General features: G+C 46.6%; 1 protein-coding gene across 1 annotated transcript in view; it reads right to left on the bottom strand.

The window, feature by feature from the left end:
* The window catches only part of KRR1 (KRR1 small subunit processome component homolog), a 147,463-nt gene that overhangs the window by 88,827 nt on the left and 34,737 nt on the right, over positions 1-23,899 (bottom strand). The window contains exon 2 of the mRNA XM_069229193.1: positions 20,830-21,005. Within this exon, the coding sequence (XP_069085294.1) occupies positions 20,830-21,005 (176 nt within the window). The remainder of the gene's footprint in view (positions 1-20,829; positions 21,006-23,899) is intronic.

Raw genomic sequence — 23,899 nt, 5'->3', positions numbered from 1 at the left:
TGGAGCCTGTGGCTCCCAGGGCACTTCAGGACAAATGGAGTGGCCCTTACCCAGTGCTAGAGAAGAAGAGTCAGGTCACCTACCTGGTAGACCTAGGCACTAGCAGGAGCCCCAAGAGGGTGATCCATGTGAACCGCCTCAAGCTCTTCCATGATAGGGCTGATGTGAATCTGTTGATGGTAACAGATGGGGACCAGGAAGCTGAGAGTGAACCTCTCCCTGATCTCCTCTCATCAAACCCTAAAGATGGTTCAGTAGATGGAGAGATCTATTCAGACACCCTCTCTAACCAACAGCAATCTGATTGTAGGAAGGTCCTGCAACAGTTTTCTGAGCTCTTTTCCCTAACCCCTGGTCAGACACACCTGTGTACCCATGATGTGGACACAGGAGACAGCATGCCTGTCAAAAACAAAATTTTCCAGACAGTCTGACCAAGTTAAGGAAAGCATCAAGGTGGAAGTCCACAAGATGCTGGAATTGGGAGTAATTGAGCACTCTGACAGCCCCTGGGCTAGCCCAGTGGTCTTAGTCCCCAAACCTCACACCAAAGATGGAAAGAGAGAGATGAGGTTTTGTGTGGACTACAGAGGACTTAATTCTGTCACCAAGACAGATGCCGATCCCATTCCTAGGGCTGATGAACTGATTGACAAATTAGGTGCTGCCAAATTCTTAAGTACCTTTGACTTAACAGCAGGGTACTGGCAAATCAAAATGGCGCCTGGAGCAAAAGAAAAGACAGCATTCTCCACACCTGATGGGCATTATCAGTTTACTGTTATGCCCTTTGGTTTAAAGAATGCCCCTGCCACCTTCCAAAGGTTGGTGAATCAAGTCCTTGCTGGCTTGGAGTCCTTTAGTGCAGCTTATCTTGATGATATTGCTGTCTTTAGCGCCAGCTGGCAGGATCACCTGGTCCACCTGAAGAAGGTTTTGAAGGCTCTGCAATAAGCAGGCCTCTCTATCAAGGCATCCAAATGCCGTATAGGGCAGGGAACTGTGGTTTACTTGGGACACCTTGTAGGTGGAGGCCAAGTTCAGCCACTCCAGCCTAAGATCCAGACTATTCTGGACTGGGCAGCTCCAAAAACCCAGACTCAAGTCAGGGCATTCCTTGGCTTGACTGGGTATTACAGGAGGTTTGTGAAGGGATATGGATCCATAGTGACAGCCCTCACAGAACTTACCTCCTAGAAAATGCCCAAGAAGGTAAACTGGACTGTAGAATGCCAACAGGCCTTTGACACCCTGAAACAAGCAATGTGCACAGCAACAGTTCTAAAAGCTCCAGATTACTCCAAGCAGTTCATTGTGCAGACAGATGCCTCTGAACATGGGATAGGGGCAGTTTTGTCCCAAACAAATGATGATGGCCTTGACCAGCCTGTTGCTTTCATTAGCAGGAGGTTACTCCCCAGGGAGCAGTGTTGGAGTGCCATTGAGAGGGAGGCCTTTGCTGTGGTTTGGTCCCTGAAGAAGCTGAGACCATACCTCTTTGGTACTCACTTTGTAGTTCAAACTGACCACAGACCTCTCAGACGGCTGATGCAAATGAAAGGTGAAAATCCAAAACTGTTGAGGTGGTCCATCTCCCTACAGGGAATGGACTTTATAGTGGAACACAGACCTGGGACTGCCCATGCCAATGCAGATGGCCTTTCCAGGTTCTTCCACTTAGAAAATGAAGACTCTCTTGGGAAAGGTTAGTCTCATCCTCTTTTGTTTGCGGGGGGGGGGGGTTGTGTAAGGAAATGCCTCCTTGGCATCGTTACCCCCTGACTTTTTGCCTTTGCTGATGCTATGTTTTGATTTGGAAGTGTGCAGAGGCCTGCTAACCAAGGGCCCTGATGCCAGGGAAGGTCTCTAAGGGCTGCAGCATATCTTATGCCACCCTGGGGACCCCTCACTCAGCACAGACACCCTGCTTGCCAGCTTGTGTGTGCTGGTGATGACAAAACGAGTAAGTCGACATGGCACTCCCCTCAGGGTGCCATGCCAACCTCACACTGCCTATGCAGTATAGATAAGTCACCCCTCTAGCAGGCCTTACAGCCCTAAGGCAGGGTACATTATACCATAGGTGAGGGCACCAGTGCATGAGCACTGTGCCCCTACAGTGTCTAAGCAAAACCTTAGACATTGTAAGTGCAGGGTAGCCATAAGAGTATATGGTCTGGGAGTCTGTCAAGCACGAACTCCACAGCACCATAATGGCTACACTGAAAACTGGGAAGTTTGGTATCAAACTTCTCAGCACAATAAATGCACACTGATGCCAGTGTACATTTTATTGTGAAATACACCCCAGAGGGCACCTTAGAGGTGCCCCCTGAAACCATAACCAACTACCCGTGTAGGCTGACTGGTTTTAGCAGCCTGCCACACTCGAGACATGTTGCTGGCCACATGGGGAGAGTGCCTTTGTCACTCTGTGGCTAGTAACAAAGCCTGCACTGGGTGGAGATGCTATCACCTCCCCCTTGCAGGAGCTGTAACACCTGGCGGTGAGCCTCAAAGGCTCACCCCCTTTGTTCCAGCGCCACAGGGCCTTCCAGCTAGTGGAGTTGCCCGCCCCCTCCGGCCACAGCCCCACTTTTGGCGGCAAGGCCGGAGGAGATAATGAGAAAAACAAGGAGGAGTCACTGGCCAGTCAGAACAGCCCCTAAGGCAACCTGAGCTGAAGTGACTCTGACTTTTAGGAATCCTCCATCTTGCAGATGGAGGATCCCCCCAATAGGGATAGGAATGTGGCCCCCTCCCCTTGGGAGGAGGCACAAAGAGGGTGTATCCACCCTCAGGGCTAGTAGCCATTGGCTACTAACCCCCCAGACCTAAACACGCCCTTAAATTTAGTATTTAAGGGCTCCCCTGAACCTAAGAATTTAGATTCCTGAAACTTACCGAAGAAGAGGACTGCTGAGCTGAAAAACCCCTGCAGAAGAAGAAAGAAGACACCAACTGCTTTGGCCCCAGTCCTACGGGCTTGTCTCCTGCCTTCAGAAGAAAACTGCTCCAGCGATGCTTTCCCGGGGACCAGCGACCTCTGAATCCTCAGAGGACTGCCCTGCTTCCAAGAGTCCAAGAAACTCCTGAGAACAGCGGCCCTGTTCAACAAAGACTGCAACTTTGTATCCAGAGGAGCAGCTTTAAAGACCCCTGCAATCCCCGCAAGCAGCGTGAGACTTGCAACACTGCACCCGGCGACCCAGACTCGACTGGTGGAGAACCAACACCTCAGGGAGGACCCTCCGGCGACTCCGAGACTGTGAGTAACCAAAGTTGTCCCCCCTGAGCCCCCACAGCGACACCTGCAGAGGGAATCCCCAGGCTCCCCCTGACCGCGACTGCCGGACTCTAAAATCCCGAAGGCTGGAAAAGACCCTGCACCCGCAGCCCCCAGCACCTGAAGGATCGGAACTCCAGTGCAGGAGTGACCCCCAGGAGGCCCTCTCCCTTGCCCAGGTGGTGGCTACCCCGAGGAGCCCCCCCCTTGCCTGCCTGCATCGCTGAAGAGACCCGTTGGTCTCCCATTGAAACCTATTGAAAACCCGACGCGTGTTTGCACACTGCACCCGGCCGCCCCAGTGCCGCTGAGGGTGTACTTTTTGTGTGAGCTTGTGTCCCCCCCGGTGCCCTACAAAACCCCCCTGGTCTGCCCTCCGAAGACACGGGTAATTACCTGCTGGCAGACTGGAACCGGGGCACCCCCTTCTCTCCATTGAAGCCTATGCGTTTTGGGCACCACTTTGAACTCTGCACCTGACCGGCCCTGAGCTGCTGGTGTGGTAACTTTGGGGTTGCTCTGAACCCCCAACGGTGGGCTACCTTGGACCCCAATTTGAACCCCGTAGGTGGTTTACTTACCTGCAAGAACTAACATTACTTTACCTCCCCCAGGAACTGTGAAAATTGCACTGTGTCCACTTTTAAAACAGCTAAATTTGTTTTATGTAAAAAGTATATATGCTATTGTGATTATTCAGAGTTCCTAAAGTACTTACCTGCAATACCTTTCAAATGAGATATTACATGTAGAATTTGAACCTGTGGTTCCTAAAATAAACTAAGAAAAGATATTTTTCTATAACAAAAACCTATTGGCCTGGATTTGTCTCTGAGTGTGTGTTCCTCATTTATTGCCTGTGTGTATGTACAACAAATGCTTAACACTACTTGTAGGAAGTTGGCTCTGTATGTGCTATTTCAAAGTAAGGAATAGCATGCACAGAGTCCAAGGGTTCCCCTTAGAGGTAAGATAGTGGCAAAAAGAGATAATACTAATGCTCTATTTTGTGGTAGTGTGGTCGAGCAGTAGGCTTATCCAAGGAGTAGTGTTAAGCATTTGTTGTACATACACATAGACAATAAATGAGGTACACACACTCAGAGACAAATCCAGCCAATAGGTTTTTGTATAGAAAAATATCTTTTCTTAGTTTATTTTAAGAACCACAGGTTCAAATTTAACATGTAATATCTTGTTCGAAAGGTATTGCAGGTAAGTACTTTAGGAACTTCAAATCATAAAAATTGCATGTATACTTTTCAAGTTATTGACAAATAGCTGTTTTAAAAGTGGACACTTAGTGCAATTTTCACAGTTCCTGGGGGAGGTAAGTTTTTGTTAGTTTTACCAGGTAAGTAGGACACTTACAGGGTTCAGTTCTTGGTCCAAGGTAGCCCACCGTTGGGGGTTCAGAGCAACCCCAAAGTCACCACACCAGCAGCTCAGGGCCGGTCAGGTGCAGAGTTCAAAGTGGTGCCCAAAACACATAGGCTAGAATGGAGAGAAGGGGGTGCCCCGGTTCCGGTCTGCTTGCAGGTAAGTACCCGCGTCTTCGGAGGGCAGACCAGGGGGGTTTTGTAGGGCACCGGGGGGGACACAAGTCCATACAGAAATTTCACCCTCAGCAGCGCGGGGGCGGCCGGATGCAGTGTAGGAACAGGCGTCGGGTTCGCAATGTTAGTCTATGAGAGATCTCGGGATCTCTTCAGCGCTGCAGGCAGGCAAGGGGGGGATTCCTCGGGGAAACCTCCACTTGGGCAAGGGAGAGGGACTCCTGGGGGTCACTTCTCCAGTGAAAGTCCGGTCCTTCAGGTCCTGGGGGCTGCGGGTGCAGGGTCTCTCCCAGGCGTCGGGACTTTAGGTTCAAAGAGTCGCGGTCAGGGGAAGCCTCGGGATTCCCTCTGCAGGCGGCGCTGTGGGGGCTCAGGGGGGACAGGTTTTGGTACTCACAGTATCAGAGTAGTCCTGGGGTCCCTCCTGAGGTGTTGGATCGCCACCAGCCGAGTCGGGGTCGCCGGGTGCAGTGTTGCAAGTCTCACGCTTCTTGCGGGGAGCTTGCAGGGTTCTTTAAAGTTGCTGGAAACAAAGTTGCAGCTTTTCTTGGAGCAGGTCCGCTGTCCTCGGGAGTTTGTCTTTTCGAAGCAGGGGCAGTCCTCAGAGGATGTCGAGGTCGCTGGTCCCTTTGGAAGGCGTCGCTGGAGCAGGATCTTTGGAAGGCAGGAGACAGGCCGGTGAGTTTCTGGAGCCAAGGCAGTTGTCGTCTTCGGGTCTTCCGCTGCAGGGGTTTTCAGCTGGGCAGTCCTTCTTCTTGTAGTTGCAGGAATCTAATTTTCTAGGGTTCAGGGTAGCCCTTAAATACTAAATTTAAGGGCGTGTTTAGGTCTGGGGGGTTAGTAGCCAATGGCTACTAGCCCTGAGGGTGGGTACACCCTCTTTGTGCCTCCTCCCAAGGGGAGGGGGTCACAATCCTAACCCTATTGGGGGAATCCTCCATCTGCAAGATGGAGGATGTCTAAAAGTCAGAGTCACCTCAGCTCAGGACACCTTAGGGGCTGTCCTGACTGGCCAGTGACTCCTCCTTGTTTTTCTCATTATTTTCTCCGGCCTTGCCGCCAAAAGTGGGGCCTGGCCGGAGGGGGCGGGCAACTCCACTAGCTGGAGTGTCCTGCTGGGTTGGCACAAAGGAGGTGAGCCTTTGAGGCTCACCGCCAGGTGTGACAATTCCTGCCTGGGGGAGGTGTTAGCATCTCCACCCAGTGCAGGCTTTGTTACTGGCCTCAGAGTGACAAAGGCACTCTCCCCATGGGGCCAGCAACATGTCTCGGTTTGTGGCAGGCTGCTAAAACTAGTCAGCCTACACAGATAGTCGGTTAAGTTTCAGGGGGCACCTCTAAGGTGCCCTCTGGGGTGTATTTTACAATAAAATGTACACTGGCATCAGTGTGCATTTATTGTGCTGAGAAGTTTGATACCAAACTTCCCAGTTTTCAGTGTAGCCATTATGGTGCTGTGGAGTTCGTGTTTGACAGACTCCCAGACCATATACTCTTATGGCTACCCTGCACTTACAATGTCTAAGGTTTTGTTTAGACACTGTAGGGGTACCATGCTCATGCACTGGTACCCTCACCTATGGTATAGTGCACCCTGCCTTAGGGCTGTAAGGCCTGCTAGAGGGGTGTCTTACCTATACTGCCTAGGCAGTGAGAGGCTGGCATGGCACCCTGAGGGGAGTGCCATGTCGACTTACTCGTTTTGTCCTCACTAGCACACACAAGCTGGCAAGCAGTGAGTCTGTGCTGAGTGAGAGGTCTCCAGGGTGGCATAAGACATGCTGCAGCCCTTAGAGACCTTCCTTGGCATCAGGGCCCTTGGTACTAGAAGTACCAGTTACAAGGGACTTATCTGGATGCCAGGGTCTGCCAATTGTGGATACAAAAGTACAGGTTAGGGAAAGAACACTGGTGCTGGGGCCTGGTTAGCAGGCCTCAGCACACTTTCAATTGTAAACATAGCATCAGCAAAGGCAAAAAGTCAGGGGGCAACCATGCCAAGGAGGCATTTCCTTACACTACTCCTTTGATAAGCCTACTGCTCGACCACACTACCACAAAATAGAGCATTAGTATTATCTCTTTTTGCCACTATCTTACCTCTAAGGGGAACCCTTGGACTCTGTGCATACTATTCCTTACTTTGAAATAGTGCATACAGAGCCAACTTCCTACTTTGGTGGATCAACGGTGGGGTACAAGACTTTGCATTTGCTGGACTACTCAGCCAATACCTGATCACACGACAAATTCTAAAAATTGTCATTAGAAATTGATTTTTGCAATTTGAGCTATATTTCTAAATTCTTAAAAGTCCTGCTAGGGCCTTGTGTTAGTCCCTGTTTAGCATTTCCTTTTAGAGTTTAAAAGTTTTGTGAAAGTTTGAATTAGAACCTAGAACTAGTTTTAGATTCTTAAAAAGTATTCCAACTTTTAGAAGCATAATGTCTAGTACAGAGATGAATGTGGTGGAACTCGACACCACCCCTTACCTCCATCTTAAGATGAGGGAGCTAAGGTCACTCTGTAAAATAAAGAAAATAACAATGGGCCCCAGACCTTCCAAACTAAAGCTCCAGGAGCTTTTGGCAGAGTTTGAAAAGGCCAACCCCTCTGAGGATGGCAACACAGAGGATGAAGATAGTGACTTGGAGGGAAATTCCCCCCTACCAGTCCTAACTAGGGAGAACAGGGCCTCTCAAGCCCTGTCTCCAAATATAGTAGTCAGAGATGCTGCTTCCCTCACAGGAGGGACCAACATCTCTGAAATCACTGAGGATAACTCCAGTGAAGAGGACATCCAGCTAGCCAGGATGGCCAAAAGATTGGCTTTGGAAAGACAGATCCTAGCCATAGAAAGGGAAAGACAAGAGATGGGCCTAGGTCCCATCAATGGTGGCAGCAACATAAATAGGGTCAGAGATTCTCCTGACATGTTGAAAATCCCTAAAGGGATTGTAACTAAATATGAAGATGGTGATGACATCACCAAATGGTTCACAGCTTTTGAGAGGGCTTGTGTAACCAGAAAAGTAAGCAGATCTCACTGGGGTGCTCTCCTTTGGGAAATGTTCACTGGAAAGTGTAGGGATAGACTGCTCACACTCTCTGGAAAAGATGCAGAATCTTATGACCTCATGAAGGGAACCCTGATTGAGGGCTTTGGATTCTCCACTGAGGAGTATAGGATTAGATTCAGGGGGGCTCAAAAAACCTCGAGCCAGACTTGGGTTGATTTTGTGGACTACTCAGTGAAAACACTGGATGGTTGCATTCAAGGCAGTGGTGTTAATGATTACGATGGGCTGTATAATTTATTTGTGAAAGAACACCTATTAAGTAATTGTTCCAATGATAAACTGCATCAGCATCTGGTAGACCTAGGACCAATTTCTCCCCAAGAATTGGGAAAGAAGGCGGACCATTGGGTCAAGACTAGGGTGACCAAGACTTCCACAGGGGGTGACCAAAAGAAAGGGGTCACAAAGCCTCCCCAGGGGAAGAGTGTTGAGACATCCAAAAACAAAAATAGTAAAGAGTCTACTTCAGGCCCCCAAAAACCTGCACAGGAGGGTGGGCCCAGAGCCTCTTCACAAAACAATTTTGGGTACAAGGGTAAAAACTTTGATCCCAAAAAGGCCTGGTGTCGTAGCTGTAATCAGCCTGGACACCAAACTGGAGACAAGGCCAGTCCCAAGAAAAATACCACTTCCAACTCCACTCCAGCTAACACTGGAATGGCTAGATCAACAGTGTGCCCAGAGCAAATCAGGTGTCACACTGAAGCTACATTAGTCTCTGAGGGTGGGGTGGATTTAGCCACACTGGCTGCCTGGCCTCCTAATATGCAAAAATACAGGCAGCAGCTCTTAATTAATGGGACAAGTGTAGAAGGCCTGAGGGATACAGGTGACAGAGAAACTGGTTTCCCCTGGTCAATACCTATCTGGACAAACTTATCCAGTCACCAATGTTGACAATCAAACTAAAGTACATCCCATGGCTATGGTAACTTTAGAGTGGGGAGGGGTCAATGGCCTGAAACAGGTGGTGGTCTCCTCAAATATCCCAGTAGACTGTTTGCTTGGAAATGACCTGGAGTCCTCAGCATGGGCTGAGGTAGAACTGAAACCCCATGCTGGGTATCCCTGAACAAGGGCACAGTGCAAGGCTCAGGGTGATAAAGTAGAGCTGGAGTCTGAAAAAAGGGCCCATCCTACAAAGAGAAAAGGAAAGACAACTGGGAGACCAGCTGCAACACAACAACAAAAAGAGAACCTCTCTTCTCAGGAAGAAGTTCTGCCCTCTGAGGAAACTGAGCCTATGGAGTTAGAACCTTATCAGGTTGAGCTCTTAGGCCCAGGGGGACCCTCAAGGGAGCAGTTGTGTAAGGGGCAAGAAACCTGTCCCTCTCTTGAAGGCCTTAGGCAGCAAGCTGCTGAAGAGTCCAATGGCAAGAAAACTGGAACACATAGGGTCTATTGGGAAGATGGACTCCTGTATACGGAGGCAAGAGATCCCAAACCTGGTGCCACTAGGAGAGTGGTAGTGCCTCAGGAGTTCAGAGAGTTCATACTGACCTTAGCCCATGATATTCCTCTTGCTGGGCATTTGGGACAAACCAAGACGTGGGAGGGACTAGTCAACCACTTCTACTGGCCCAACATGTCCCAGAAAGTCAAGGAGTTTTGTGTCTCCTGTACCACCTGTCAAGCCAGTGGTAAGACAGGTGGACATCCAAAGGCCCCCCTCATTCCACTTCCAGTGGTGGGGGTCCCCTTTGAAAGAGTGGGTGTGGACATAGTGGGTCCACTTGAACCTCCCACAGCCTCAGGGAATATGTACATACTAGTAGTAGTGGATCATGCTACTAGATACCCTGAAGCTATTCCCCTTAGGTCAACTACTGCCCCTGCAGTAGCCAAGGCCCTCATTGGTATTTTTACCAGAGTGGGCTTCCCTAAGGAGGTGGTGTCTGACAGAGGTACCAACTTCATGCCAGCATACCTGAAACACATGTGGAATGAGTGTGGAGTGACTTATAAGTTCACTACACCCTATCATCCACAAACTAATGGCCTTGTTGAGAGATTCAACAAGACCTTAAAAGGCATGATCCTGGGGCTTCCTGAAAAACTCAAAAGGAGATGGGATGTCCTCTTGCCATGTCTGCTTTTCGCTTACAGAGAGGTGCCTCAGAAGGGAGTAGGATTCTCACCCTTTGAACTTCTGTTTGGCCACCCTGTAAGGGGACCACTAGCTCTTGTGAAAGAAGGCTGGGAGAGACCTCTTCATGAGCCTAAACAAGACATAGTGGACTATGTACTTGGCCTACGTTCAAGGATGGCAGAGTACATGGAAAAGGCAAGTAAAAACCTTGAGGCCAGTCAACAGCTCCAGAAGTTTTGGTATGACCAAAAGGCTGCAATGGTTGAATTTCAACCAGGGCAGAAAGTCTGGGTTTTGGAGCCTGTGGCTCCCAGGGCACTTCAGGACAAATGGAGTGGCCCTTACCCAGTGCTAGAGAAGAAGAGTCAGGTCACCTACCTGGTAGACCTAGGCACTAGCAGGAGCCCCAAGAGGGTGATCCATGTGAACCGCCTCAAGCTCTTCCATGATAGGGCTGATGTGAATCTGTTGATGGTAACAGATGGGGACCAGGAAGCTGAGAGTGAACCTCTCCCTGATCTCCTCTCATCAAACCCTAAAGATGGTTCAGTAGATGGAGAGATCTATTCAGACACCCTCTCTAACCAACAGCAATCTGATTGTAGGAAGGTCCTGCAACAGTTTTCTGAGCTCTTTTCCCTAACCCCTGGTCAGACACACCTGTGTACCCATGATGTGGACACAGGAGACAGCATGCCTGTCAAAAACAAAATTTTCCAGACAGTCTGACCAAGTTAAGGAAAGCATCAAGGTGGAAGTCCACAAGATGCTGGAATTGGGAGTAATTGAGCACTCTGACAGCCCCTGGGCTAGCCCAGTGGTCTTAGTCCCCAAACCTCACACCAAAGATGGAAAGAGAGAGATGAGGTTTTGTGTGGACTACAGAGGACTTAATTCTGTCACCAAGACAGATGCCGATCCCATTCCTAGGGCTGATGAACTGATTGACAAATTAGGTGCTGCCAAATTCTTAAGTACCTTTGACTTAACAGCAGGGTACTGGCAAATCAAAATGGCGCCTGGAGCAAAAGAAAAGACAGCATTCTCCACACCTGATGGGCATTATCAGTTTACTGTTATGCCCTTTGGTTTAAAGAATGCCCCTGCCACCTTCCAAAGGTTGGTGAATCAAGTCCTTGCTGGCTTGGAGTCCTTTAGTGCAGCTTATCTTGATGATATTGCTGTCTTTAGCGCCAGCTGGCAGGATCACCTGGTCCACCTGAAGAAGGTTTTGAAGGCTCTGCAATAAGCAGGCCTCTCTATCAAGGCATCCAAATGCCGTATAGGGCAGGGAACTGTGGTTTACTTGGGACACCTTGTAGGTGGAGGCCAAGTTCAGCCACTCCAGCCTAAGATCCAGACTATTCTGGACTGGGCAGCTCCAAAAACCCAGACTCAAGTCAGGGCATTCCTTGGCTTGACTGGGTATTACAGGAGGTTTGTGAAGGGATATGGATCCATAGTGACAGCCCTCACAGAACTTACCTCCTAGAAAATGCCCAAGAAGGTAAACTGGACTGTAGAATGCCAACAGGCCTTTGACACCCTGAAACAAGCAATGTGCACAGCAACAGTTCTAAAAGCTCCAGATTACTCCAAGCAGTTCATTGTGCAGACAGATGCCTCTGAACATGGGATAGGGGCAGTTTTGTCCCAAACAAATGATGATGGCCTTGACCAGCCTGTTGCTTTCATTAGCAGGAGGTTACTCCCCAGGGAGCAGTGTTGGAGTGCCATTGAGAGGGAGGCCTTTGCTGTGGTTTGGTCCCTGAAGAAGCTGAGACCATACCTCTTTGGTACTCACTTTGTAGTTCAAACTGACCACAGACCTCTCAGACGGCTGATGCAAATGAAAGGTGAAAATCCAAAACTGTTGAGGTGGTCCATCTCCCTACAGGGAATGGACTTTATAGTGGAACACAGACCTGGGACTGCCCATGCCAATGCAGATGGCCTTTCCAGGTTCTTCCACTTAGAAAATGAAGACTCTCTTGGGAAAGGTTAGTCTCATCCTCTTTTGTTTGCGGGGGGGGGGGTTGTGTAAGGAAATGCCTCCTTGGCATCGTTACCCCCTGACTTTTTGCCTTTGCTGATGCTATGTTTTGATTTGGAAGTGTGCAGAGGCCTGCTAACCAGGCCCCAGCACCAGTGTTCTTTCCCTAACCTGTACTTTTGTTTTCACAATTGGCACACCCTGGCATCCAGGTAAGTCCCTTGTAACTGGTACCCCTGGTACCAAGGGCCCTGATGCCAGGGAAGGTCTCTAAGGGCTGCAGCATATCTTATGCCACCCTGGGGACCCCTCACTCAGCACAGACACCCTGCTTGCCAGCTTGTGTGTGCTGGTGATGACAAAACGAGTAAGTCGACATGGCACTCCCCTCAGGGTGCCATGCCAACCTCACACTGCCTATGCAGTATAGATAAGTCACCCCTCTAGCAGGCCTTACAGCCCTAAGGCAGGGTGCATTATACCATAGGTGAGGGCACCAGTGCATGAGCACTGTGCCCCTACAGTGTCTAAGCAAAACCTTAGACATTGTAAGTGCAGGGTAGCCATAAGAGTATATGGTCTGGGAGTCTGTCATACACGAACTCCACAGCACCATAATGGCTACACTGAAAACTGGGAAGTTTGGTATCAAACTTCTCAGCACAATAAATGCACACTGATGCCAGTGTACATTTTATTGTTACATACACCCCAGAGGGCACCTTAGAGGTGCCCCCTGAAACCTTAACCAACTACCCGTGTAGGCTGACTGGTTTTAGCAGCCTGCCACACTCGAGACATGTTGCTGGCCACATGGGGAGAGTGCCTTTGTCACTCTGTGGCTAGTAACAAAGTCTGTACTGGGTGGAGATGCTTATCACCTCCCCCTTGCAGGACTAACACCTGGCGGTGAGCCTCAAAGGCTCACCCCCTTTGTTACAGCTCCACAGGGCATTCCAGCTAGTGGAGTTGCCCGCCCCCTCCGGCCACAGCCCCACTTTTGGCGGCAAGGCCAGAGGAGATAATGAGAAAAACAAGAAGGAGTCACTGACCAGTCAGGACAGCCCCTAAGGCAACCTGAGCTTAAGTGACTCTGACTTTTAGGAATCCTCCATCTTGCAGATGGAGAATCCCCCCAATAGGGATAGGAATGTGACCCCCACCCTCAGGGCTAGTAGCCATTGGCTACTGCCCTCCCTGACCTAAACACACCCTTAAATTCTGTATTTAGGGGCTCCCCTGAACCTAGGAACTCAGATTCTTGCAACCTAAGAAGAAGAGGACTACTCAGCTGAAAAACCCTGCAGAGAAGACAGAGACACCAACTGCTTTGGCCCCAGCTCTACCGGCCTGTCTCCCCCCCCCCCTTCCAAAGAAACTGCTCCAGCGACGCTTTCCCCAGGACCAGCGACCTCTGAATCCTCAGAGGACTGCTCTGCTCTAGAAGGACCAAGAAACTCCCGAGAACAGCGGCCCTGTTCACTAAAGACTGCAACTTTGTATCCAAAGGAGCAACTTTAAAACGACTGTGTTTCCCGCCAGAAGCGTGAGACTTGCTACTCTGCACCCGACGCCCCCGGCTCGACTTGTGGAGAAACAACACTTCAGGGAGGACTCCCCGGTGATTCCGAGACTGTGAGTAACCAGAGTTGCCCCCCCCCCCCCCCCGAGTTCCCACAGCGACGCCTGCAGAGGGAATCCCGAGGCTCCCCCTGACCGCGACTGCCTGCTTCCCAGATCCCGACGCCTGGTAAAGACTCTGCACCCGCAGCCCCCAGGACCTGAAGGATCGGAACTCCAGTGTAGGAGTGACCCCCAGGAGGCCCTCTCCCTTGCCCAGGTGGTGGCTACCCCGAGGAGCCCCCCCCTTGCCTGCATCGCTGAAGAGACCCCTTGGTCTCCCATTGATTCCAATTGAAAACCCGACGTGTGTTTGCACACTGCGCCCGGCCGCCCCCGTCCCCCGTGCTGCTGAGGGTGTACTTTCTGTGCTAACTTGTGTCCCCCCCCAGTGCCCTACAAAACCCCCCTGGTCTGCCCTCCGAAGACGCGGGTACTTACCTGCTGGCAGACTGGAACCGGGGCACCCCCTTCTCCATTGAAGCCTATGTGTTTTGGGCACCACTTTGAACTCTGCATCTGACCGGCCCTGAGCTGCTGGTGTGGTAACTTTGGGGTTGCTCTGAACCCCCAACGGTGGGCTACCTTGGACCCAAACTTGAACCCCGTAGGTGGTTTACTTACCTGCAGGAACTAACCATTACTTACCTCCCCTAGAAACTGTGAAAATTGCACTGTCTAGTTTTAAAATAGCTATATGTGTTTTACTTGAAAAGTATATATGCTATTGTGATTATTCAAAGTTCCTAAAGTACTTACCTGCAATACCTTTCATGCAAAGTATTACATGTAGAATTTGAACCTGTGGTTCTTAAAATAAACTAAGAAAATATATTTTTCTATACAAAAACCTATTGGCCTGGAATTGTCTCGGAGTGTGTGTTCCTCATTTATTGCCTGTGTGTATGTACAACAAATGCTTAACACTACTCCTTTGATAAGCCTACTGCTCGACCACACTACCACAAAATAGAGCATTAGTATTATCTCTTTTTGCCACTATCTTACCTCTAAGGGGAACCCTTGGACTCTGTGCATACTATTCCTTACTTTGAAATAGTGCATACAGAGCCAACTTCCTACACAGACCCTCAGACTGCCTGCAGAAATTGCGAGAAAAATGTAAACTAGTGTTCAAAATATAAATACATCCACAGCAGGTGCAACTTAGATTCCACTGTGGCAATGGACAAGATCATCTTGGCATGCCATTGTATGTTAACCTTGTCAGAACATAGGGTTGAAATTAATGAAAAGATGGTACTAAGTTTAGTGACCTGATGCTTTGAGATAGTCTTCTGATCAAGTGTGCTAACACAAATATATTAATTAGAAATTATTAATGTTTATGTATTTTGAATAATGAAAAATGTATAAAAATGATTAACGTAGAAATATAATGTGCATGTTTGAGAATGTGCCCTCGGAGAGTGGCTACCAACATCCACAAATTATATTAAAAAGTGATTAACATGTGGAACATTGAAAATGTATTAAAAATAATGTAGTAGTATGGGGGGTTTGGGGGGGGGCGGAGTCTTGGTGACTTTGATATAATGACGTGACGGAAGGAGAGAATTCAGATGTTAGATGGAGATGTTAGGCGCATATGTCTGGAGAGATACTACGAGTTCGAAGAGATTTGAGATTGGGCTCATGCTCTTGAGAGCCTAATGTGATGCTGATCGACTGATGACCTGAAGGCGAACACTAGCTTTATTGCTGGTCCATACTGTGGATGGGCATCTATGACAATGTCACTGAATTACCTTGTGTGCCTTTTCTTTCTAGGTACCAACTGCGCTGTCTAATAGTTTTTCTTTTAGCTAGATGTTTTTCCAAAATCTGTGTTTTAAATTGTTTTCGCTTGAAGCCCCACATGCTAATGCTAATCTGGGTAGGTGAGGTTCCTATTCTAGACGTTGACATATACAGTGACTAATGATTGACGGACTGATTTGCTGAACTCTGCTACTCATGTTGACGTACTCACCGTTGATTCACATGTTGACTTATGCAAATGCTTTAGAATGTACTCTGACTCAAGTTTTTATTAGATTGTGTTATTGGTTGTTACTAATGAAGTAAGCTTGATTTGAATTAATCTCATGACTTAGTATTGTAACTAATAGGGAATAAAATTACTAAAACGTATATTGAGTTGTGGTTATTCAATGGCTGAAAAGTCATGGTGTGATGCTATTAACTGCTGATTAATGATTTGCTTAAGGGTTATTAATTTTGTGTATTGATTATTGAGAAAAATTGGTCACACCGCAGCTAGGATACTCCATGCGAATCAAAAGATTAATTGACCTGTGGGCGTCTCCTTGTAAGTTTACTTAAGGATCAGGCACGCTAGCAAGTGCTTCTATAAAAAACAAAAAAAATGAGTAACAGAGATCCAACTGACGAATTTGTTGCTAATAGGCAAAGTATACACAGGCCACATACAGTAGGACACATGTAAGGTCGTTGTAAGGCAACATATTGAATCTTTGCAATGCAAAGCAACATGAAAGAGGAGTCCTAACTTTACGTTTTGAAGCTTTGTAAAATATTGCGAGGATATGCACATCAACAGGACACAACTACCACTAAAGAGCACAAAAGAACAGTTGGCAGCTAGGTAGAAACATTAGCACATAGTGACCACAAAAGGGATTATGTTACAAAATTAATATAGTGATCGGGTCGGGCAATATGTGGCTTCACAAACTAAATAAAGTAGGTAAATAAATAAATACAATTATCACAACAGCCCAAATTATAGTTCAGGAACAGCAAAGGATTATGATCAAGAATGGTATAAAAATGAAGGGAAGACACATCACATAAAGGAAGACCTATTTTTCTTCCACTTTTTCTTCACAAAGACAAGCAGTTTGTTGAAAAATTAGGAGGGAGAAGCAATACCCACCCACTAGCAATGAAATGTGGACAGTAGTAACACCACTTATTACAATTGCCAGATGACCTAAGCCAGACAAGGCTCCTATCTGATTTTTTTAAAAACTTTTAAGCGCCATCTATTGCAAATATTGAACAAACTATGTTTTTTTTTTTTTTTTTACACTAGTGACAGAGAAACTATCCCACCTTGATGGAACGAGGCCACTATTATTTTCATTCCAAGAATGTGTAAAACCATCGTCAATGTAGGCCTTACAGGCCAATTTCCTTAATGAATGCTAATGTTAAAGACAGTCTGAAAAACGCCTACTGTAAAATCCTACTGTGAAAGCTAAGGTTGGTAATTAGCTGATCTAGAAGGACGAAGCAGGACTTCTCCCAAGCTGCAGTTTAGTTATCCAAACACACACACTGAAGATGATAATTGCTATCATAAAGGGTTCCTTTTCATGGAGGATGATGCAGAAGCAAACACAGCATACACAGGACAATGAACAGTTTACTATTATTGACACAATAAATCTAAATAAAACAAAAGTGCTGCTGAGACTAATATTTCCTTCAAGCGTCCAAGATGCACTAAAGACATTATTACATGAGGTACAATCTTTTACAGCATCCTTCGCCTAAGTCAAAAGCAGGGCAAGAAAATCTGGCCGCAGGCTCTTTTGTACTAAATGGGCCAGTTGGCCTTACACTGGGCAACAAAGCTGCAGTATATCTGGTCTTTCAAAGATTCAGCTCTGCCAGAGTTGTGGGATATGGAATTGCTCTGGGCTAAAATACATACTTAACTGATGTGAGTTTTGTTTTTAATACAGACACTCCAAATGTAATTATTTTTGCCCCAAAGGAGGAGAGGTGATCTGTTATTTGCGTTTATCCGACTAGATATTTATTAACAACTGGGAATTTCATACATGTAAGGGAAATAGCAAGTTACCCTCCCGACTGGGGAGAGGGACGGGGAAATCACAACGTGGTTTTCTTTGTATTATATTATTGCTACAGAAGCCATGTGGTTGAGTGATCTACAGCACAGTGGGAGATTAAAAACCCCAGAGCATCTTCAGTTGCAAGTTCAAAAGGTAAACTAACTGGGAATTCAGAATATCATTAGTAAACCACTAAAGATAACAAAACTCCTTCCCCTTCTTTGAACATAGCCCTTTTAGGAGTTTACCCTTCTGGAAGAAACTAGTGTTGAAGGCTCAAGTAGATCCTTTGGACTCTGGAAAAATCCACAGTCAGAACAAATAATTATCTACGTTATAGGAAATAAAGGGACGAAGAAAGAAAGAGAGGAAAACAACTAGAGACAGAAAGAAACACAGAGACAAAGGCAAAGAGGGCACATAACAGATTAAAATCTGGAATTTCAGAATTGACACTTTGTTATAGTTGGCATTGAAAAGAGAATCAGTGAGCTTCAGACCTCTGTTTTGATCCTTCTTATTCTTTTTTCACGAAGGCTAATTCCACACCCTGTGTAGTAATCATGCATATTTTTATTGAAAGCATTGTCGCTCTCTACTAACACCACCAGTCTTTTTGACCATATTTTTAGAAGTGGATTCAAAATGTTGGTCTGAAACTGAATTAAACAGTATATAACCAAGACACTATCAATAGCTTGATTTGGATCCAACACTTCTGTACACTGGGGCTTCAATGAAAAAAACGAAAAAAGATGTGATTTTCAGTTCTGACCAAGGTATAAGACAAGATAAGAAAAATATGGATGAGCCACCCCTCTGCCCCCTGCCCCCGCCCACCCAAAATGACCCGTGTCTCCCTCCTATGATAAGGCTCCAATAGAAATTTTGAAAAATGTAAGAATCATAATACTGATCATTAACATGAGAATAAATCGCTAGGCCTAAAATCTGTTGTTGCTTGAACGTTTAAAAGCATGCTCTGAACTCTGTCTGACCTGTGCTGCATGACTTGCTAGGCTGGCACATGTTTTAAAAATGTTTCTTCTATAACCTCTTCTTGACTTGTGAAATGACACACCTCTCTTTAAAACAATAGAAGTAGTATTAGTTACACACTTACCCACCTACCAAACTTCTTTGGAATGTGCTGACATGCATTTAGAAAGTAACTATTTTGCTTAAATTGAAACATTAATATCACATGAATGATGTGAAATGAGTGGGTGTTATCCGTAAGCATGTAAAATTATTCTTACTGAAGAAGAAAACCATATGGGAAAGGAACCAAGTGTATCTGATCCTCGACATCCAACAAGACGATGCATTGTCTACTGTTGCTACATCTCAAAAGCTATTACTTTGTTAACAATTGTATCAACTGAATTTATTATAAAAGGTGTCCTAGGGAAAGAGCAGGAGAGATCCCCAGAAGGCAGACCTGAGAACCAAGGGCACAGACCAGAGATGACAGATGGGGCGACCACTGTGATTGACCACTAATTCTTGCTACTTCTGCTATTTAAGCAGAGGACAGATAATTAATAAGCGTTATCTGAATGATATAGAGGGTGTGAGGTTATGTTTTAGAGAAACTATACTGAGCTTATCAATTTGAGGGAGTAGGATCAACCTTAGAAAGGCTCACGGGAACTGTCTGGTTGCTGAGCTGTTAAACACAACAGTTATTCATTCCGCTGTAGAGATTGTATTGGGCCTTAGAGAGAGAGGTGATAATTTGTTTCACAATATTATAGCTGTAAACACATGGGACAGATAACCGCAGGAATACTGGTTAATGTAGTAGACTACGGGGCATATTTATACTCTGTTTGCTCCGAATTAGCATATTTTTTTTATTTTTTTTTACTCTAATTCGGTGCAAAACTAACTCCATATTTATACTTTGGCGCTAGACCCGTCAAGCGCCTAATTTATGGAGTTAGTCATTTTTGGGACGTGGAAACCTACCTTGCCTTACGCGTTCCAGTGCAAAAAATGACTATGGCCTTAACACCATATTTATACTCCCGTGCAAAAATGGTGCACGGGAGGGAGGAGGGGTCAAAAACCGGTTCAAACTTGCTTTGCTCCATTTTTTAACACATGGGTCAGGGCAGGCATTAGGGGACCTTTAGGCCTATTTCCATGGTGGAACACCATGGAATAAGCCCACAGATGCCCGCCCGAGGGACACCCCCACCCACACCAGAGGGACAGCGGAGGATGGAGGACCCCATCCCATGTAAGTATTTTATTTTTTAAAGTGCCGAACCCATCCATGGTAAGAACAAGTATTTTTTTTTTTTTTAAGTGCCCTAGGGTGCCCTGAAATGGGCCCCCATACATAACAGAGTGCAATGGCCATGCCCAGGGGACCCTTGTCCCCTGTGCTGGCCTCTGGGGTTGTGGGCATAACTCCTGCCTTTTCTAAGGCAGAAGTCATGTGGCATGGTAGGCTTAGCACCATAAAATGACGCTAATCTGGTTAGAGTCATTTTTTTTTACTCTAACCTGCTTAACCTAATTTTTTGGTGCAAAACCCTCTTCTTCTATACTGCCAGCTCCACACAACTAACGTCATTTTTGTGGACGCTAGCCTACCCTTTGCACCGGCTTGCACCATTCCATAAACATGGTGCCCGGCTGGTGCACAGAAATGGTGCAAGCTGGTTATAAACTTATTAGTGCAAAACTGCGTTAGTGCAGTTTTGCATCAAAAAGTATAAATCAGGGCTTGAAAGTTCCATTCTGACTTTCCCAGACTAAGAAGACAGAATTATTCAGAGGTGATACAGTTGTGGGATGAAGATGAATAGAGTAGGGACAGATTCAGGACACTCTTCTTTTGTGTTTCTGTAACTTGAGGTTCTGATCAATAAAAACTATATAAATTATTTAATAAATAATTTGAAAACTATTAAGAACTCTCTTTATTGACTCTAAAGTTGCTCAATTGTCAAGTAAGTGATTGTTTTTGTAGCTTAAGAAACTCTTCTGCCACTCTCAGATAAAGATCCATATTGAGGGTCCAGTTAAAGTAAGTAAGGTGGACATTGCACCCAGCACATATGCAAGTCCCTTTCTTAAATGTGCCTTGTTTTTAAAACGGAAAAATCAATTTTTGAATTTAGTAACCACTTATCACAATGGCCCATCACAGCAGCCCGTGATAAATAAAAAAAAAAAAAAAAAAAAAAAAAAAAAAAACCAAACTATATGGGGAGAAATGTAAAAAAAAAAAAAAAAAAAAAAAACTGCTAAAATTTACGAGACAAATGTAGCACGCTCACACAGGTTTAAAGATTTAGGAAACTTATGCCAAACTCATACTGTGTATCCAGGAAACAGTCATACATGTTCATCCAGGGCTTTCTGCACTAATGGCCAACATTCCTTCAAATAGGCTTCTCTGTATTTTGGAAATAGTGTTGCAAAGCTGCTTTCTTCTATGAGTCCCTTGGGATTGTCTTCCTTTGTAAAGGCTGGTTCCTTCCATCCATCTGGAACGGTTAAAAGTTCAGAATCTGGAACTGAGGAAAGAAAGGCACGAATTAAGCTTTGTTTCCATGTTTTTAATTAGAATTATATCTGTGCATTATTCAGGTTTCAGATTATCAAAATCACTGGCAATACAATATAAAGAACAAAGTGAACAGATGACAGAGTAGTTTAGCTTTCTGGTAAATTTACTTTTTTTGTGAGACTTTAAAGATGACATGACTTTGATATAGCCTGTTGATACAAGAAATGTAGTACTGCAGGTAAACAGGTTTGCTATGTATAGGTAAAAATTGGGAGTAGGCATAAACATGACCACAAACCCATGGTAAAAACAGCAGACTGCCATAATTTGCTCTTTCACTAAATGGTCTCGTCAATTACAACCCTGGTTCCTAAATGTGTAAGTGGGTGAAGGAGAGGATACAAACTCTCTAGACCCCCAATTTGGGTTCCAAATGGTGTTTGCATTACTGAAAAGAATGACATCTATCTTATCTCCATTATGCCCAGGAAACAATCTTATGCATGCATTAAATTAAATTGAGCAGCCACCTTGTTGATATTATCTGCAAGTCTGCATGGTGGTAAGAGGAAAGCATTAGTCATATCAGTATTATTGATGAGATTCCTGGAACTGGATTGAGTGGCAGGTGGTTTAGACAAAGCCTTAATCGGTCCGCAACTTGAAGCAATTGAGAAATTAAGATGTTAATGATCTGACCAGGTAAGTGCCGGGGAATTCTACAGTGACAGCATTAGAAATGAGAAAAACGCAGATGAAGACTAAGCGGGTCATTATGAGTTCAGCGGATAGTTTTTACCGTCCGCCAAACTTCCGAAGGGGAGGTTGCAGCTACAAAGGCTGCCTCCCCGCCGGCCCCATTAAGTGTTTCCTGCTAGGTCAGCAGGTGGAAACCTGAGTTTCCACCCCCTTGCCTAGCGGGAAACAGGCTACGCCATTGTCTCCTGCTTGTAATCAAGCCAGTGGCAAAGCTGTAGCCTGCAGGTTGCACTGGCACCCTAGCAATGTGGATGGTACTGGCCGGGGGGGTGGGGTGCTGCACTGCCCATGCCAGGTGCATGGGCAGTGCAGGGGCCCTCTGTACCTGTTCTCCGCCAGTATTTTCATGGAAGTGGTACCGTCATGAAATTCCTGGCGGAGAAGCGGGTCATAATCCCCAGGGCAGTGCTGCTTGCAGCGATGCCCTGAAGGATTAGGACCACCACGACTACCAGCCCGACCACCAGGGTTCTAATATGGCACTCGGACCGTTGCATTGATGGCAGTCCGACTGCCATCTGCGAGTCTGGCAGTCTAGTGACCGCCAGACTCGTAATGACCCCCCTAAGTACTGAGGAATGAGTGGGGCCTGATACTTTTTTAAACTAGCCCAGAGGAGACTCATGGTCATCCCTAAGAATAATGGTGCAAGTATCCTACAGGTCTTCATAATGGAAGTTGAAGTGTCCTAGAATGAGGAAACTGTAATACTTGTTGGTACAGGAGACTAACACATATGTTAGGGTGGAACAAATTTTTATTTTTATATCCTGGAGAGGGAGAGGCTGTAAATTAAAGCTCCGCTTAGGAAGGGCGATGAGTAAAAACACACATTAAACAGAAGAAATTCACTACTGTTGGTGTAAATGGTATCTAACACAGTACACTGGCATTTATTATCAAAGATAACAATACCCCTTCAACCACTTTTTGAGAATGGTCAAGAATGATAATTATAGCCCTCTGGTATCACAATGGAGATTTGTAAGGAAATGCCTCCTTGGCATGGTTACCCCCTGACTTTTTGCCTTTGCTGATGCTATGTTTTGATTTGAAAGTGTGCTGAGGCCTGCTAACCAGGCCCCAGCACCAGTGTTCTTTCTCTAACCTGTACTTTTGTTTACACAATTGGCACACCCTGGCATCCGGTTAAGTCCCTTGTAACTGGTACCCCTGGTACCAAGGGCCCTGATGCCAGGGAAGGTCTCTAAGGGCTGCAGCATATTTTATACCACCCTGGGGACCCCTCACTCAGCACAGACACACTGCTTGCCATATTGTGTGTGCTGGTGAGGACAAAACGAGTAAGTCGACATGGCACTCCCCTCAGGGTGCCATGCCAACCTCACACTGCCTATGCAGTATAGATAAGTCACCCCTCTAGCAGGCCTTCCAGCCCTAAGGCATGGTGCACTATACCATAGGTGAGGGCACCAGTGCATGAGCACTGTGCCCCTACAGTGTCTAAGCAAAACCTTAGACATTGTAAGTGCAGGGTAGCCATAAGAGTATATGGTCTGGGAGTCTGTCAAACACGAACTCCACAGCACCATAATGGCTACACTGAAAACTGGGAAGTTTGGTATCAAACTTCTCAGCACAATAAATGCACACTGATGCCAGTGTACATTTTATTGTGAAATACACCCCAGAGGGCACCTTAGAGGTGCCCCCTGAAACCTTAACCAACTACCCGTGTAGGCTGACTGGTTTTAGCAGCCTGCCAAACTCGAGACATGTTGCTGGCCACATGGGGAGAGTGCCTTTGTCACTCTGTGGCCAGTAACAAAGCCTGCACTGGGTGGAGATGCTATCACCTCCCCCAGGCAGGAGCTGTAACACCTGGCGGTGAGCCTCAAAGGCTCACCCCCTTTGTTCCAGCACCACAGGGCACTCCAGCTAGTGGAGTTGCCCGCCCCCTCCGGCCACGGCCCCACTTTTGGCGGCAAGGCCGGAGGAATTAATGAGAAAAACAAGGAGGAGTCACTGGCCAGTCAGGACAGCCCCTAAGGTGTCCTGAGCTGAAGTGACTAACTTTTAGAAATCCTCCATCTTGCAGATGGAGGATTCCCCCAATAGGGATAGGAATGTGACCCCCTCCCCTTGGGAGGAGGCACAAAGAGGGTGTACCCACCCTCAGGG

The sequence above is a fragment of the Pleurodeles waltl genome, chromosome 4_1 (genome assembly GCF_031143425.1).
Source record: "Pleurodeles waltl isolate 20211129_DDA chromosome 4_1, aPleWal1.hap1.20221129, whole genome shotgun sequence".
NCBI lineage: Eukaryota > Metazoa > Chordata > Amphibia > Caudata > Salamandridae > Pleurodeles > Pleurodeles waltl.
The sequence above is the reverse complement of the archived record's forward strand: the minus strand, read 5'-3'. Positions and strand labels throughout refer to the sequence as shown.